At 43.6% G+C, this 17,956-nt stretch overlaps 1 protein-coding gene across 2 annotated transcripts in view; it reads left to right on the top strand.

The window, feature by feature from the left end:
- The first annotated feature begins 8,754 nt into the window (after positions 1 to 8,754).
- LARS1 (leucyl-tRNA synthetase 1) overlaps positions 8,755 to 17,956 on the top strand; it is a 63,015-nt gene continuing 53,813 nt past the window's right edge. For both annotated transcript variants that reach the window (XM_040406153.1, XM_040406144.1), the window contains exons 1-7: positions 8,755 to 8,871; positions 9,844 to 9,956; positions 10,733 to 10,820; positions 14,816 to 14,896; positions 14,977 to 15,117; positions 15,987 to 16,148; positions 17,280 to 17,392. In XM_040406153.1, coding sequence (XP_040262087.1) covers positions 8,866 to 8,871; positions 9,844 to 9,956; positions 10,733 to 10,820; positions 14,816 to 14,896; positions 14,977 to 15,117; positions 15,987 to 16,148; positions 17,280 to 17,392 — 704 coding nt within the window. In that variant the 5' untranslated portion in view covers positions 8,755 to 8,865. The remainder of the gene's footprint in view (positions 8,872 to 9,843; positions 9,957 to 10,732; positions 10,821 to 14,815; positions 14,897 to 14,976; positions 15,118 to 15,986; positions 16,149 to 17,279; positions 17,393 to 17,956) is intronic.

Below are 17,956 nucleotides of genomic sequence, written 5' to 3'. Positions count from 1 at the left end.
GACATTAACCTTTACCGCAAGTGTTCCCTGGGTAGAGTAGCATATTGTAAAATGAAAATTACCTTGGATTATAACCGTTTCCTATAGAATGCAAAGGTGATGCAATGCCTATAGACTATAATAGGAAGTAAAACGTGATTTGGTGTCTGAACCATTCAACATATCAAATAAATCTGTAGCAGGCTTACTCTTCAAGTTCAGTAGGATTATCTAAAATTGAGATTAATTGGGATTATCATTGGTTTCTATGATATGACAAGGGTAATGACAAAATGGAATGCCCATAGACTATAATGGGAAGTAAAACGTGACTTGGTGTCTGAACCATTCAACATATCAAATAAATCTGTAGCAGGCTTACTCTTCAAATTCAGTGGGATTATTTAAAATTGAGATTAAGTGGGATTATTGTTGGTTTCTATGATATGACAAGGGGAATGACATAATAGAATGCCCATAGACTATAATGGGTAGTAAAACATGACTTGGTGCCTGAACCATTCAACATATCAAATAAATCTGTAGCAAGCTTACTCTTCAAGTTCAGTGGCATTATTTAAAATTGAGATAAAGCGGGATTATCATTGGTTTCTATGATATGAGAAAGGAAATGACACAATAGAATGCCTATAGACTATAATGGGAAGTAAAACGTGACTTGGTGTCTGAAACATTCAACATATCAAAAAAATCTGTAGCAGGCTTACTCTTCAAATTCAGTGGGATTATTTAAAATTGAGATTAAGTGGGATTATCATTGGTTTCTATGATATGAGAAGGGGAATGACACAATGGAATGCCTATAGACTATAATGGGAAGTAAAATGTGACTTGGTGTCTGAACCATTCAACACATCAAATAAATCTGTAGCAGGTTTACTCTTCAAATTCAATGGGATTATTTAAAATTGAGATTAAGCGTGATTATCATTGGTTTCTATGAAATGACAAGGGGAATGACACAATGGAATGCCCATAGACTATAATGGGAAGTAAAATATGAGTTTATTTGCAGGTAAATCTGTGTTATGTAGGAAATTAACCTTTACTGCAAGTGTTCCCTGGGTAGAGTAGCATATTGTAAAATGAAAATTACCTTGGATTATAACCGTTTTCTATAGAATGCAAAGGTGAGTGACATAATTGAATGCCCATAAACTATAATGGGAGGCTAAATTTGATTTGGGGTCTGAACCATTTAACATATCAAGAACATGTTTAGCAGGCTTACTCTTCAAATTCAGTGGGATTATTTAAAATTGAGATTAAGCGGGATTAGTATTGGTTTCTATGAAATGACAAGGGGAATGACACAATGGAATGCCCATAGACCATAATGGGAAGTAAAATATGAGTTTATTTGCAAGTAAATCTGTGTTATGTAGGAAATTAACCTTTACTGCAAGTGTTCCCTGGGTAGAGTAGCATATTGTAAAATGAAAATTACCTTGGATTATAACCGTTTTCTATAGAATGCAAAGGTGAGTGACATAATGGAATGCCCATAGACTATAATGGGAGGCTAAATTTGATTTGGAGTCTGAACCATTTAACATATCAAGTACATCTTTAGCAGGATACAGTACGTTTGAATACACCCTTAGGGTAGGGTCACACTGAGCGCATACGCAGCGTATTTGAGGCTGCGAGAAATGTGCCGGACAGCGGGAAATACACTGCATATGCGCTAGGAGCAGAAACACAGGACTTTTCCTCTGCAGCTCTGTGTGTGCAGTAAGGTTCGGAGGCGGGCCAAGCGCACCGACGTAACTGTGACGCGCATGGCCACCTCAAAACCTCACTGCAGACACAGGGCTGCAGCGGAGAAAAGCCCTGTGTGTCTGCTCCTAGCGCATACACAGCAAATTTTCTGCTGCCTGCCACATTTCTCGCAGCGTCAGATACACTGCGTATGCGCTCAGTGTGACCCTACCCTTAATTTGTAAAAAAAAAAGCCTCTGAAAAACTAACTAAGCAATCTGTTCGGTTGCTATGGGCAACTGTCAGCTGTTCCTCTGTACAGAGTTTGATAAATCTCCCCCTATGTTTTTAGGTTTATCAATTTGTTGTAATTTGGTGTTCTTGGTTTGTTTACCCTTTTCTCTGACAATGTACTTTGCTACTTCATACACTTCCCTATGGCGCTGCCATTGTTTACCACGGTGTTCTTTTTTGTCTCGGAGTGTCATGTTTTTCCTGCTGGGACAGAAATGTCGATGTTTATTTGTATACTTTTTATTTTGACCCCTCCCCACTTCCCATCCCTTCTTTGTTTTTGCTTCCCTCCTATTTTTGATTCCTGTTCTACAAAAAAAAAACTTTCAATAAAAGTTCTGTTGAATGGAAAAAAAATTAAAGAAGGAATAAAAAAACAGAGCTTATTTCTTTCAAAAACAGCACCACACCTGTCCTCAGGTTGTGGGTGGTATTCACTTGGCAGAGCTGCAATACCACACACAAATTTTGGCCATGCTGATTATTGCGGAGGTACTTCTTCTCTAATATGGGCTGGATCGCACATATTACAGAAGAAGTACCTCCGCAATAATCAGCATGGCCATGCGAAAATTGTAACTATTACAAACTAACACTTGGAACCAAGATAGACTTTCTTTCTCTCGTGTTGCACTGGATAGAAGTCACGTGAGTTAAGTAAAGCCGGAACATAGCCTCAACTCTAGTTGGCTGGAGGAGCACGCAGTGAGACGCCGACTGTGTCCCGCGTTGCCCTCGCCGAACCAGATAAAGGCATGAAACAACAAGGAAGGTAAGGTGAAATCACCGATTTAATCCTGCATATAGAAACATAGAAACATAGAAACATAGAATGTGTCGGCAGATAAGAACCATTTGGCCCATCCAGTCTGCCCAATATACTAAATACTATGGATAGCCCCTGGCCCTATCTTATATGAAGGATGGCCTTATGCCTATCCCATGCATGCTTAAACTCCTCCACTGTATTTGCAGCTACCACTTCTGCAGGAAGGCTATTCCATGCATCCACTACTCTCTCAGTAAAGTAATACTTCCTGATATTACTTTTAAACCTTTGCCCCTCTAATTTAAAACTATGTCCTCTTGTAGCAGTTTTTCTTCTTTTAAATATTCTCTCCTCTTTTACTTTGTTGATTCCCTTTATGTATTTAAAAGTTTCTATCATATCCCCTCTGTCTCGTCTTTCTTCCAAGCTATACATGTTAAGTTCCTTTAATCTTTCCTGGTAAGTTTTATCCTGCAATCCATGTACCAGTTTAGTAGCTCTTCTCTGAACTCTCTCCAAAGTATCAATATCCTTCTGGAGATATGGTCTCCAGTACTGAGCACAATACTCCAAATGAGGTCTCACTAGTGCTCTGTAGAGCGGCATGAGCACCTCCCTCTTTCTACTGGTAATGCCTCTCCCTATACACCCAAGCATTCTGCTAGCATTTCCTGCTGCTCTATGACATTGTCTGCCTGCCTTTAAGTCTTCTGAAATAATGACCCCTAAATCCCTTTCCTCAGATACTGAGGTTAGGACTGTATCACTGATTTTATATTCTGCTCTTGGGTTTTTACGGCCCAGGTGCATTATCTTGCACTTATCAACATTAAATTTTAGTTGCCATATTTTTGACCATTCCTCTAGTTTTCCTAAGTCCTTTTCCATTTGGTGTATCCCTCCAGGAACATCAACCCTGTTACAAATCTTTGTGTCATCAGCAAAAAGACACACCTTACCATCGAGGCCTTCTGCAATTTCGCTGATAAAGATATTAAACAATATGGGTCCCAGAACAGATCCCTGAGGTACCCCACTGGTAACAAGACCTTGGTCTGAATATACTCCATTGACTACAACCCTCTGTTGCCTGTCCCTCAGCCACTGCCTAATCCATTCAACAATATGGGAGTCCAAGCCCAAAGACTGCACTTTATTGATAAGCTTTCTATGTGGGACAGTATCAAAAGCCTTACTAAAGTCTAGATAAGCGATGTCTACTGCACCTCCTCCATCTATTATTTTAGTCACCCAATCGAAAAAATCAATAAGATTAGTTTGACATGATCTCCCTGAAGTAAACCCATGCTGTTTTTCATCTTTCAATCCATGGGATTTTAGATGTTCCACAATCCTCTCCTTAAGTATGGTTTCCATTAATTTCCCCACTATTGATGTCAGGCTTACTGGCCTATAGTTGCCCGATTCCTCCCTACTACCTTTCTTATGAATGGGCACAACATTTGCTAATTTCCAATCTTCTGGGACGACTCCTGTTGCCAGCGATTGGTTAAATAAATCTGTTAATGGTTTTGCTAGTTCAACGCTGAGCTCTTTTAATAGCTTTGGGTGTATCCCATCAGGCCCCTGTGACTTATTTGTATTAATTTTAGACAGCTGACTTAGAACCTCTTCCTCTGTAAAGACACATGCATCAAAAGATTCATTAGACTTCTTTCCTAACTGAGGTCCTTCTCCTTCATTTTCCTTTGTAAAAACTGAACAGAAATATTCATTGAGGCAGTCAGCTAGTTCTTTATCTTCTTCTATATACATTCCTTCTTTTGTTTTTAATTTGGTAATTCCTTGTTTTAGTTTCCTTTTTTCATTTATGTATCTGAAGAATGCCTTCTGGCCTTTTTTTCCTGACTGAGCTAATTTCTCTTCTGCCTGTGCTTTGGAAGCTCTTATAACTTGTTTGGCCTCTCTCTGCCTAATCTTATAAATTTGTCTGTCATCCTCGTTTTGTTTTTTTTTATAATTCCTAAATGCTATCTTTTTGTTTTTAATGATTTTGGCCACTTCTGCTGAGTACCACAGTGGTCTCTTCCTTTTTTTGCTTTTACTGACAAGCCTAATGCAATTTTCTGTTGCCTTCAATAGTGCCACTTTTAAGTAGTCCCATTTCTCCTGGACTCCAATGAAACTGTTCCAGTCTGATAGGGACTTGTATACCACTAATCTAATTTTAGAAAAGTCTGTTTTTCTAAAATCTAAAACTTTTGTTTTTGTGTGGTGTGACTCAGTCACTGTACTTATAGTAAACCACACTGACTGGTGATCACTAGATCCCAAGCTTTCCCCTACAGTAATATCAGATACCAAATTCCCATTTGTGAATACTAAATCTAAAATGGCCTCCTTCCGGGTTGGCTCCTCCACTACTTGCTGTAGAGATAATCCCAGTAGGGAATTTAGAATATCTGTACTCCTGGCAGAACTAGCTATTTTGGTTTTCCAGTTTACATCTGGAAGATTGAAGTCTCCCATAATGATAACTTCCCCCTTCAATGTCATTTTAGCTATTTCCTCAACTAGTAGATCATCTAATTCTTTGACTTGGCTAGGTGGTCTATATATCACACCTACACGAGTTGCCTTATGATTATCAAGCTGCACGGTAACCCAAACTGACTCTAAATTGTTCTCACTAACTTGTATCAAATTAGATTTTAGGTTATCTTTCACATACAGGGCCACCCCTCCCCCCTTCTTGCCTTCTCTGTCTTTCCTGTATAGAGAGAACCCTGGTATTGATATATCCCAGTCATTACTCCCCTTGAACCACGTCTCAGTAACAGCCACTACATCTATATTCTCAGATGCCATTATAGCCTCAAGTTCATTGATCTTATTTCCTAGACTGCGAGCATTTGTAGACAAGACTCTGAGCTTGTCATTTCTTAACCTTTGTGCTACTGCCCTTTTCTGGCATTGTTTCGGGGGGCAGTTGGACTGCTGGATTATCACTCTTTTGCCCCCCTTTCCTAGTTTAAATGCTTCTTAGCAAATACCTGGAACTGTTCACCGAGGACATTCGTTCCTTTGAGAGAAAGGTGCAAACCATCTTTCTTGTACAGTTCTTTTCCATTCCAACAAGAGCTAACATGAGACACAAAGCCAAACCCTTGGTTCAGACACCATTCACCAAGCCATACATTGAATTCCTTAATGCGCATCTTCCTGTCATGCTGAAGGTTATGCACAGGCAAAACTGCAGAGAATGAAACATGGTAAAAATGCATAAAGACCGGCAATACACACTGTATATCTGTACCGTAAAACCTGAATCCTACAGGTATAAGACTGTACCTAATGTCATTTTGTGTCAGCTATCATAAGGAATCAAATTACACGTGCAACACTGTGCGAATGAAGACCATTATTTAATACTGGTTACAAATCAGAGACCAGACAGCTGATACTGTGTGCGTATACAAATACATGAACAATACACATACAGATTAGAGTCCGGATGACTACAAAGTATCTCATCATTGTGCAGTAATAGAGAATTTTCACCCAAATGGTTGTGGACACAAGGGACCCTTCCTACAAGTGTATTTATGCGATTTTGTGTAAAAATTTTATATTCACAGCATATAGTTCGTATTATTTTGTATTTTATGTCACCTAAATGTGAATTTTATATTATTAGTAATTTTTACCATGTTTAATTAAACTTTTACACACCAAATGTTGAGTGCTCACCCAATAGTCTGCTATTTCTTATAACTCACAATTGGAGGGTGGGTGTCCCAATCTTTTGGGTTTGTAGCACCTAATCCACAATTTCGTCCAGAGTGAGCCACCGTCTTTAAAACGTACTTCCCATTATAGTCTGTGGGCATTGCATGGTGTCATTCCCCTTGTCATTTCATATAAACCAATGATAATCCCACTTAATCTCAATTTACCATAATCAAACTGAACTTGAAGAGTAAGCCTGCTAAAGATTTACTTGATATGTTAAATGGTTCAGACACCAAGTCACATTTTACTTGCCATTATAGTCTATGGGCATTCCATTATGTCACTCACCTTTGCATTCTATAGAAAACGGTTATAATCCAAGGTAATTTTCATTTTACAATATGCTACTCTACCCAGGGAACACTTGCGGTAAAGGTTAATGTTCTACATAACACAGATTTACCTGCAAATGAGCTCATAGTTTACTTCCCGTTATAGTCTATGGGCATTCCGTTGTATCATTCCCCTTGGCATTTCATAGAAACCAACGATAATCCCACTTAATCTCAAATTTAAATAATCCTACTGAACTTGAAGAGTAAGCCTGCTACAGATTTATTTGATATGTTGAATGGTTCAGGCACCAAGTCACGTTTTACTTCCCATTATAGTCTATAGGCATTCCATTGTGTAATTCCTCGTGTTATATCATAGAAACCAATTATAATCCCACTGAATTTGAAGAGTAAGGGCTCTTTCACACTTGCGTTCTTGTCTTCCGGCATAGAGTTCCGTCGTCGGGGCTCTATGCCGGAAGAATCCTGATCAGGATTATCCTAATGCATTCTGAATGGAGAGAAATCCGTTCAGGATGCATCAGGATGTCTTCAGTTCCGGAACGGAACGTTTTTTGGCCGGAGAAAATACCGCAGCATGCTGCGCTTTTTGCTCCGGTCAAAAATCCGGAACACTTGCCGCAAGGCCGGATCCGGAATTAATGCCCATTGAAAGGCATTGATCCGGATCCGGCCTTAAGCTAAACGTCGTTTCGGCGCATTGCCGGAGCCGACATTTAGCTTTTTCAGAGTGGTTACCATGGCTGCCGGGACGCTAAAGTCCTGGCAGCCATGGTAAAGTGTAGTGGGGAGCGGGGAGCAGTGTACTTACCGTCCGTGCGGCTCCCCGGGCGCTCCAGAGTGACGTCAGGGCGCCCCAAGCGCATGGATCATGTGATCACATGGATCACGTCATCCATGCGCATGGGGCGCTCTGACGTCATTCTGGAGCGCCCCGGGAGCCGCACGGACTGTAAGTATACCGCTCCCCGCTCCTACTATGGCAACCAGGACTTTAATAGCGTCCTGGGTGCCATAGTAACACTGAACGCATTTGGAAGACGGTTCCGTCTTCAAATGCTTTCAGTACACTTGCGTTTTTCCGGATCCGGCGTGTAATTCCGGCAAGTGGAGTACACGCCGGATCCGGACAACGCAAGTGTGAAAGAGGCCTAAGGCTCCTACAGATTTATTTGATATATTGAATGGTTCAGACACCAAGTCATGTTTTACTTCCTATTATAGTCTATAGGCATTCCATTATGTCACTCACCTTTGCATTCTAAGGAAAACAGTTATAATCCAAGGTAATTTTCATTTTACAATATGCTACTCTACCCAGGGAACACTTGCGGTATAACACAGATTTACCTGCAAATGAGCTCATAGTTTACTTCCCATTATGGTCTATGGGCATTCCTTTGTGTTATTCACCCTCGTCATTCCGCAGAAAACAGTGATAATTCCACTTAATCTGAACATTAAATAATCCCACTGAATTTGGAGAGTATGTCTGCTAAATAATTATTAGATATGTCAAATGGTTTTGTCTCTAATTCAAATATTACATTTCCATTATTCTCTATGGGCATTCCACTCTGGTCCATTATTCTCTATGGACATTCAACTTTCCTGTTAAAGTCTATGGGCATTCCACTCTGTCATTCCTTCTGTAAAAGCCCTGATACCACCTGGAGCCTCTACAGAAAGAAAGTGGCGGTGAGCTGTACACAACTTCCATTTCTGTGGAGGACTCCCAGGCGGCTGCTGCTCTGTCCAGTGTCCACCTCTACCGCAATGAATTCTGGCTCTGCAGCTATCTCATTGGAGAACTAAAGCTGACATGTAAAGAACGCGATGTGTCAATAAAGCTGATGCAATATCCGTCCCGGTGCATGCTGGGAATTGTGGTCCTAGTTGCGTTCAGTGTTATTTTCTAGGTGTAAATAAACACTACATTACCCGGCATGCTTTGCGGGGAAAGTATCGGCTTCCGTTTAGAAGCCGGCAACGTGTGTGACAGAGTTGAATCGTGCGGGTGTGAGCGGCCTGTGCTGCGGAGAACGTCACATCATGACGGTCAGTGCATTTAGTGCGGGCAGGGGAATGGGCCCCGGGCTCGGTAGGAGGGGCCCCCATACAGTACAAGGCTGTTAGCCGCTACGACCACGTACACGTAATCAGTCCATTGGGGTTACACCTGTGGAAACCTGAACCCAGAAGTGTACCCCGAACATAACAGCTGTCAGTGAGCCATATGTCATGTACAGGAGCACCTCTCTACCCTGTTATTCCTCCTGGAAATATAGGAAGAAAAGGGAGAACTAGTTCTCCACTCAGTGTAATCCCCATGCCTGTTGAGGTAGCACCTCAGTTTAGTCATATGTTTCCTGGAGGAGTAATAGAGGAATGCAGAAGGCTGACCTTTCTGATGTCCACGAGGTATGCCAGAGCCTCATTCATGAGAAATCCCGGGGGTCTCCTTGCTTTTGGCTCAGATTTCACATTACTGATCAAAGCTTTATAGATGATATATATATATTTATATAGTGTTTTACCTCTATGCAGGATCGACCCTATTACACCAGGCAAAATGCTGAATAAACTAATACCTGTCCTGTGAAATCTGATTGTGGCGATCCTATTCTTTATGCAAACGAGGGCTTTAGTGCACCGAGGTGCTAGGACCTGTCCCTGGGTGCACTAAGGTCCTCATTTGCATAAAGAATAAGGGCTTATGCACATGATCAATCAAACCACGCCACAAGCAATATGCACTAAACCCACTACCAGTAGGGTTGCTCCTGCTGACTGTTACTCGTTGCCTGCTATGTACTCAGTGTTGTTTGCAGTGACCTTCTTGGATAATAGTCACACAGTAAAGGTGCAGACATTGCTGGAATTAGGGCTCATGTATTTGGGATAGAGCGCCCTATGAGGCAGATGCCAGGCATCCTGTGTGGTATTGGGCAGTCTTCTCCACCCTTGGAGGTGCTGGATAGTTAGCATTTTTCGTGTCCTCTAACCCTCTGCCCCTTGTTGCTTCTGAAGGAGCGTAAGGGAACAGCTAAGGTTGACTTCCTGAAGAAGATTGAGAAGGATATCCAAGCACAATGGCAGAGTCAGAAGGTTTTTGAAGTCAATGCTTCTGATATTAAGAACAGGTAAGTCTAAGGCCCCCATTCACACCGCAGTCCATTTTTTGTGGATCAGATGCGGACCCGTTCATTTCAATGGGGCGGTAAAAAATGCTGCCTGCAACCGTATGTCCGTTCTGCATCTCCGTTAAAAATATAAAATGTGTCCTATTCTTGTCTGTTTTGTGGACAAGGACAGGCATTGCTTCAATGGGTCCGCAAAAAAACGGATGCAACACAGACATCATCCCTATTTTTTGTGGATCCACGGTCATGCGAATGCACCCTAAGCATGTTCCCGGAACCGCTGTATGAAGTACGTACACCTCTGCCGCCTCCCTGATACATTCTTACTGACAGGGCAATATGTTTTAGGCCTCATGCACACGAATATATTTTGTTTCCGTATCTGTTCCTTTTTTTATTTATTTTTTTGTGGATTGGATAAAGACCCATTCATTTCAATGGGTCTGCAAAAAATGCGGAGAGCACATCATTTATTAGGATATCAGAGTATTGTAAATACAGAATTGTTATCGTGCCGCATGGCGTCAGGATACATATACGCTGGGGGAGATTTATCAAAACTGCTGAAAAGGAAATCTGATTGACTTGCCCATAGCAACCAATCAGATTCCGCCTTCCATTGAAATTTCAAATGAAAGGTGGAATCTGATTGGTTGCTATGAGCAAGTAATCCAGTTCTCCTTTCCACCACCCACCCGTATCCAGATAACATGGCGGTCCCAGGAGGGACACATCCAGCGTCATCTGATATGCTGATAATCTTCTTTCTGTCATAGCCGGGGCAAGTACCTTGTGACCTTTCCTTACCCCTACATGAATGGGCGTCTTCACCTGGGCCATACGTTCTCCCTGTCTAAATGTGAGGTAAGACATGGCGGTGTTATTACTAGTTGCTGTCCGATGACCTGATGCTGAGGTTTAGGCCGAGTTCACACGAACGTGTGTGACCCGTGCCCGTGCTGCGGGCCGCAATGCACGATCGCCGGCCAAAGGTCAGCCGCATCGGATCGCGGACTCATTCACTTTAATGGGTCCGCGATCCGCCCGTTCTGCAAAAAGATAGGACATGTTCTATCTTTTTGCGGAACGGAAGTACAGGACGCAACCCCATGGAAGCACTCCGTAGTGCTTCCGAGGGGTCCCGTTCCGTGCGGCTGTTCCGCAATTCCGGATTTGCGGACCCATTGAAGTGAATGGGTCCGCATCCGTGATGCGGAATGCACACAGAACTGTGGCCGTGTATTGCGGGCCGCAATACGGCCACGGATCACACACATTCGTGTGAACTAGGCCTTACAGTGTTTGTAAAAGGAGTTGTTGGGGAGGGAATGGATAAAGAAACCCTGACGCTCCTCCCTACGCTAAACATACCGTGTAATACAGTGACGTGCCATCAGGGTAGCCATTGTACAGACTTTGCAGTCTTTTTAGTGTGGAGGCTTCAAGTTTTTTTTTTTTTAAGGGGTTATCCTATGGTATAAGAAAATGAAAATCAGCACACGCTACGCAATACGCGTGGATTCCGGTGTGCAAAAACCGCAGCCCAAGGGTCCATTCACACGTCCGCAATTCTGTTCCGCATTTTGCGCAACGGAATTGCGGACCCATTCGTTTCTATGGGGCCGCATGATGTGCGGCCCGGATCCGGAAATGAGGACCCGCACTTCCGGGTCCGCCTTTCCATTCCCGAAAAAAATAGAACATGCCCTATTCTTGTCGGCAATTGCGGACAAGAATAGGCATATTCTATTAGTGCCGGCGATGTGCGGTCCGCAAAATGTGGAACACACATTGCCGGTGTCCGTGTTTTGCAGATCCACGGCTCCGCAAAACGCACACGGACGTGTGAATGGACCCTACAGTACCAACAAAGTGTATGTGATTACACAAATGTCATGTACACGTTGCGGGATTTTTTCTTTGAAATTGACCTGCCGTGCGTATCATGCCAATTATGTGTACGGTTTTAGCTGCTGAGTTTTTCAATGAATGGTGAGATCTGCGGCAAAACCGCATCAAATCCACACCAAAAACTACTGTTAAAAATTGCAGATGTGGGTGTGAATGTGCTGCAGAAATGCACAGAAATCGCATGAATCACCCGCACCCGTGTCCAGGTACACCCTAACAAAGCTAGAACCTGCCCTGTACCTCACATGGTTCCAGAGATTTCTCCATTCATTTCTCCAGTTGCTCTGCCTCATTTATTTCAAGCTAGCAGCTCAGGCGGTGAGTCCTTTCTCTCCCTATTACTGTTCAGGCGGTGAGTCCTTTCTCTCCCTATTACTGTTCAGGCGGTGAGTCCTTTCTCTCCCTATTACTGTTCAGGAGGTGTGTCCTTTCTCTCCCTATTACTGTTCAGGAGGTGTGTCCTTTCTCTCCCTATTACTGTTCAGGAGGTGTGTCCTTTCTCTCCCTATTACTGTTCAGGAGGTGTGTCCTTTCTCTCCCTATTACTGTTCAGGAGGTGTGTCCTTTCTCTCCCTATTACTGTTCAGGAGGTGTGTCCTTTCTCTCCCTATTACTGTTCAGGAGGTGTGTCCTTTCTCTCTCTATTACTGTTCAGGAGGTGTGTCCTTTCTCTCCCTATTACTGTTCAGGAGGTGTGTCCTTTCTCTCCCTATTACTGTTCAGGAGGTGTGTCCTTTCTCTCCCTATTACTGTTCAGGAGGTGTGTCCTTTCTCTCCCTATTACTGTTCAGGAGGTGTGTCCTTTCTCTCCCTATTACTGTTCAGGAGGTGTGTCCTTTCTCTCCCTATTACTGTTCAGGAGGTGTGTCCTTTCTCTCCCTATTACTGTTCAGGAGGTGTGTCCTTTCTCTCCCTATTACTGTTCAGGAGGCGTGTCCTTTCTCTCCCTATTACTGTTCAGGAGGCGTGTCCTTTCTCTCCCTATTACTGTTCAGGAGGTGTGTCCTTTCTCTCCCTATTACTGTTCAGGAGGTGTGTCCTTTCTCTCCCTATTACTGTTCAGGAGGTGTGTCCTTTCTCTCCCTATTACTGTTCAGGAGGTGTGTCCTTTCTCTCCCTATTACTGTTCAGGAGGTGTGTCCTTTTCGCTGCAGCTCTCTCCCTATCCAGCTCAGGGAGCTTGTCTTTCCTGCTGCAGCTCTTTCCCTATCAAAGCTCAGGAGGCATATCCTTTCAGCTGCAGCTCTTTCCCTATCAAAGCTCAGGCGGCATATCCTTTCAGCTGCAGCTCTCTTCCTATCAAAGCTCAGGCGGCATATCCTTTCAGCTGCAGCTCTCTCCCTATCAAAGCTCAGGAGGCATATCCTTTCAGCCGCAGCTCTCTTCCTATCAAAGCTCAGGCGGCATATCCTTTCAGCTGCAGCTCTCTTCCTATCAAAGCTCAGGCGGCATATCCTTTCAGCTGCAGCTCTCTCCCTATCAAAGCTCAGGAGGCATATCCTTTCAGCCGCAGCTCTCTTCCTATCAAAGCTCAGGAGGCATATCCTTTCCTGCTGCAGCTCTCTCCCTATCAAAGCTCAGGAGGCATATCCTTTCAGCTGCAGCTCTCTCCCTATCAAAGCTCAGGAAGCATATCCTTTCTGCTGCAGCTCTCTCCCTATCAAAGCTCAGGAGGCATATCCTTTCTGCTGCAGCTCTCTCCCTATCAAAGCTCAGGAGGCATATCTTTTTTGCTGCAACTTTCTCCCTGTAACTGCCACAGCTTTTAACAATACATATGGCTGGTGGCATGGAACTCGCGTCCACCACAACAATGGTTCTAAGGTAGACAGAGAAATAAGGAAAGGAGGAATGAAAATTGATTATCTCAGTGGCCATGCAAAATGTTTAATTACATCTAAAAATGGAGACTATTTTGCATGGGACAGGTTGTTCCACAAAAAATATTCTACAAATTTCAAACCAGTACCTAGATATGAGTACTTTCCTAATTGCATGTAATTTAAAATGTAGTATAGCCACTGAGATAATCAATAAAATGCATCTGTATGGCGCCACCTGCTGTTGTTGTTTTTTTTCTTATTTCTTTGTCCGGCTCACTGAGATGGCCGCACATGCTCAGTTCTTCCTTCAGCCCCCTGAGCTGTGATAGGTAGAGCTGAGACACGCCCCCTTAGCTGCAGCAGAAAAGACATTCCCCTTTAGCTTTCAGCTTGATATAAATCTAGCAGAGCAATGAATATGGAGATCTCTGGATCCATGTGAGATACAGGGTTGGGTCTAGATTTCTTAGAGATTGTCATGTACTATGTGATGTCTGATTTTCATTTTGGGATAACCCCTTTAAATATAATTTTGTTTTAAGTGCATCTGTCTGCAGACTTGTACCTATGAAACCGGCTGACCTGTTCCATGTGCACTTGGCAGCTGAAGACATCTGTGTTGGTCCCATGTTCATATGTGGCCACATTGCTGAGAAAAATGAAGCTTTAATATATGCAAATGAGCCTCTAGGAGCAACGGGGGCGTTGCCGTTACCCCAAGAGGCTCTGCTCTCCCTGCAGCTGCACTTTGACAGCACAAGCAATGAAAATGTCATCACACCAGACACTGTCAATCAAAGTGCAGAGAGAGCTGAGCCTCTAGGTGTAATGGCAATGCCCCGTTGCTCCTAGAGGCTCATTTGCATATATTAAAACATCATTTTTCTCAGCAATGCGGGTACATGTGACCATGGGACCAACACAGATGTCTTCAGCTGCCAAGTGCACATGGTACAAGTCTGCTGACAGGTGCCCTTTAATTGGTAAAAGCTACTATAAAACAGAGGACTATAAATGCCAGAATCAGTTCTGTTATACATGATGTGATAATAAAAAAGCCAGCGTCCTGCCTGCAGCGGCTGTGGGCACCTGATGAGCTGACTGTTCCATATCTTGTGTGCTTAGTTTTCTGTAGGCTTCCAGAGGATGAAGGGCAAGGTATGTCTGTTCCCCTTTGGACTGCACTGTACTGGCATGCCCATCAAAGTAAGTACCTGCCAGCATGTGCGGACATACATTGTGCTCTCACTATGGTCATGGTTTGGTAATATAATTTCTTGTGTCAGGCATGTGCCGATAAGCTGAAGAGAGAAATGGAGTTGTATGGCTGCCCACCTCAGTTTCCTGAGGAGGAGGAAGAGGATGAAGAGCCATCGTCTAAGATAGAGGAGGAGCTGGTTATCAAGGACAAAGCGAAAGGGAAAAAGGTAATTGTTATAGAGGACCCCTGGCCGTCTGTTTTACTAAATGCTTTGCCATTGCTAGACCATATCGTTTTAGAACCCTTGTGCTGTTCTTCTGTTATTCCTTTTGGAAATGTATGAATCAATTTCCAACTAGGTGTGGTCATTCTCCTTGTCAATGGCGTGTTCCTGCATACTCTGTGTACTCAATGCTGACACAGTGTCAGTCAGATTGTATAGAGACACCCCCAACTGACCAAAAGACTTACAGGAGTTATACGAGACTAAAAAAAATGCCCGCCATGTGCCGGGCCCCTCACACAATGTACTTACCCAGCTCCTCACTCCCTGCACCGCCGCAGCTGCTTCTCCCCATGTCTGGGGGGGGGAGCAGCCTCGCTAGCGTCACCTGCGATGCTAGGGAGGCTTGTCCCTGTCACCGTCTGCCATTGGCTGCTCCCTCCCTCCGACACCGGATGTTTTCATCCGCGCATGGGGAGAAGCAGCAGTTAGCGGTGTGGGAACCAGGGCCGGCACGGGGAGCCAGGTAAGTAGATTTAGTGTGAGGGACCCGTTCATATGGGGGATAGTTGTTGATTTAAACATTTCTAGGAGGTATAACAGAGGAACAGCACAACGAAGAAAAGGTGCTCCAGAATGTTTTTATAATGACTGCAGTTATTTCCAGTAGCGTAACTAGAAATGACTGGGCCCCACAGCACATTTGTGAACAAGACCCCCCTTCCCCATCAACTTCTTTGCAAACCCTTCTTCCCGTGTAACATTTGGGTCCTTTTTAAAATCTTTGTGAAAACATTGCTAACCTGTGTGATGGGAACAGATGTGTTGTTGCTGTGTCTTCTCTAAAAATTCTCCACATTGTTTTTTCATAGAGTAAAGCGGCAGCAAAGAGTGGCTCATCAAAATACCAGTGGGCGATAATGAAGTCCCTAGGCCTTTCAGATGAAGAGATAGTCCAATTTTGTGAGGCTGAACATTGGCTTGGCTATTTCCCCCCTTTAGCAATAGAAGATCTCAAGGGAATGGGGTTGAAGGTAGGTTCATTTTTCAAGCATATGTTCAGCTCTGTGAACTCTGTGTTTCTGAAGACAACTGTGAAACAATAATCCTATTACAGGGATGTATATTCAATACAATAATACATACTTGCATGTTTAAAAGGGGTTGCCCACATTTTAGACATTGATGGCCTATCCTCTAGGTAGATCATCAATATCAGATCTGTGGGTGTCCAACACCTGGCACCTCCACTGTCAGCTGACAGCACCAGTGACGTAAACGTGGACAGAGCCGGAAGCAGAAGGACCCATCCACTTGAATGGAAGCTGAGTTGGAATACGCTGGAAAAGCCAGACCACAGTGGACAGCACCTTCTGCTTCCTGCTCTGCCCACTGTTACTCCTCCAGAGGCGGCAACGCAGCAAACAGCTGATTGGTGGAGGTGTCGGACCACCACTGTTCTGATACTGACGGCTTAGACAGAGCATAGAATAAGTAATCCTTATCTTAAAGGTGGACAAATACATTTAAGCTGCCTGTTGTCATTCTGGTTCCTGCCGTTGTTTGTTCACTCCAGGGCAGTGTTCAACTATTGGTCTCGGTGGTGATACCGTGCACTGCCACCTGGAAGTGAATGGAGACCAGAGTGGCGGCGCTGGGCGCCTGAGGATTGCCACCATCTTGAGGGCAACTCCCCAGTAAGGACCTACCTCACAGTTTGCGAATCACTGAACTGATACACCGCAACTAAAAGTGAATGTTCACAGGAAGTAAGCAGAGATCTTAAAAAATGCATTCTAGTTTACAAGGATTGTGTTTTATATACATAAAAGTAGACAACCCCTTTAATGCCGCCAACATGTTGTGAGCTGTCATAACGGTCTAGACCATGGCGAAGACCAAAATGCAGTTGATATGTGTCTAACAGGGTGCAATCAGTAGAGCTTCTGTCCACCTTGCTGTGGTTATTACATGATGAGAAAATGATCCCCGATTCCTTTTTGTGATTCCACGGTTTGAAACACTGAAACGTGCCATATGTTCTCTGGACCAGCAGTTGTTCTTGAGTGGTCAGACTTCCTTTCTCTGCTTCACAATGTTAACCATTGATGATCTGCACCTGTTTAGACATTTGCAAGTCACAAGTCTGCTTGGTTTGTTTCTAGGTTGACTGGCGTCGTTCCTTCATTACCACTGATGTCAATCCATATTACGATTCCTTTGTAAAATGGCAATTCTTAACTTTGAGAGAGAGGAACAAGATCAAGTTTGGCAAACGGTAACATCTCAATATTGCGCCAACTAGAATATTCCTTTAAATTAATACAAGCTTAAGTTTCATTGCCATTGACCATACGTGTTGTGAGGAACACGGTCCTCTTTATCAGTTGTCCTGTCCGGTATTTTCCATTTGTTTCTGTGATGGGAAAGCTGCTGTCAAAGCAGTCGTCCCATTTTGTAAACTGATGAGCAAAGTGGGCAGGCTTAACTGTGAGATGGCATGTAAGAAAGAATATAGCACAAAGTTAAAGGGTCATTAGCTTTTCAAAAAACTTTTGGTATGTATGTCAGGAAGTCATATCAAAAGTTGTGATTAGTGGTGGTCTGAGTGAGACCCCCACCGATGTCCAGAGCAAGGGTAGTGGGTAGAGAAGCACGCGTATGGCGTGCCTTCTCTCCTCGCTGCACCAGACTGGAACCATAGTAGCGTATGGGCCTGTCTTGATTCCGACCTCCTCAGCGAGGAGCGAGAGAACGCTATGTGAGTGCTTCTCTCCTCTAGTTCTAGGGATTGGTGGGGGTCTCAGCACTCAGATCCCCGCCGTCTCTATGGCATGTCAAA

This window comes from Bufo bufo, chromosome 1 (genome assembly GCF_905171765.1).
Source record: "Bufo bufo chromosome 1, aBufBuf1.1, whole genome shotgun sequence".
Classification (NCBI taxonomy): domain Eukaryota; kingdom Metazoa; phylum Chordata; class Amphibia; order Anura; family Bufonidae; genus Bufo; species Bufo bufo.
The sequence above is the reverse complement of the archived record's forward strand: the minus strand, read 5'-3'. Positions and strand labels throughout refer to the sequence as shown.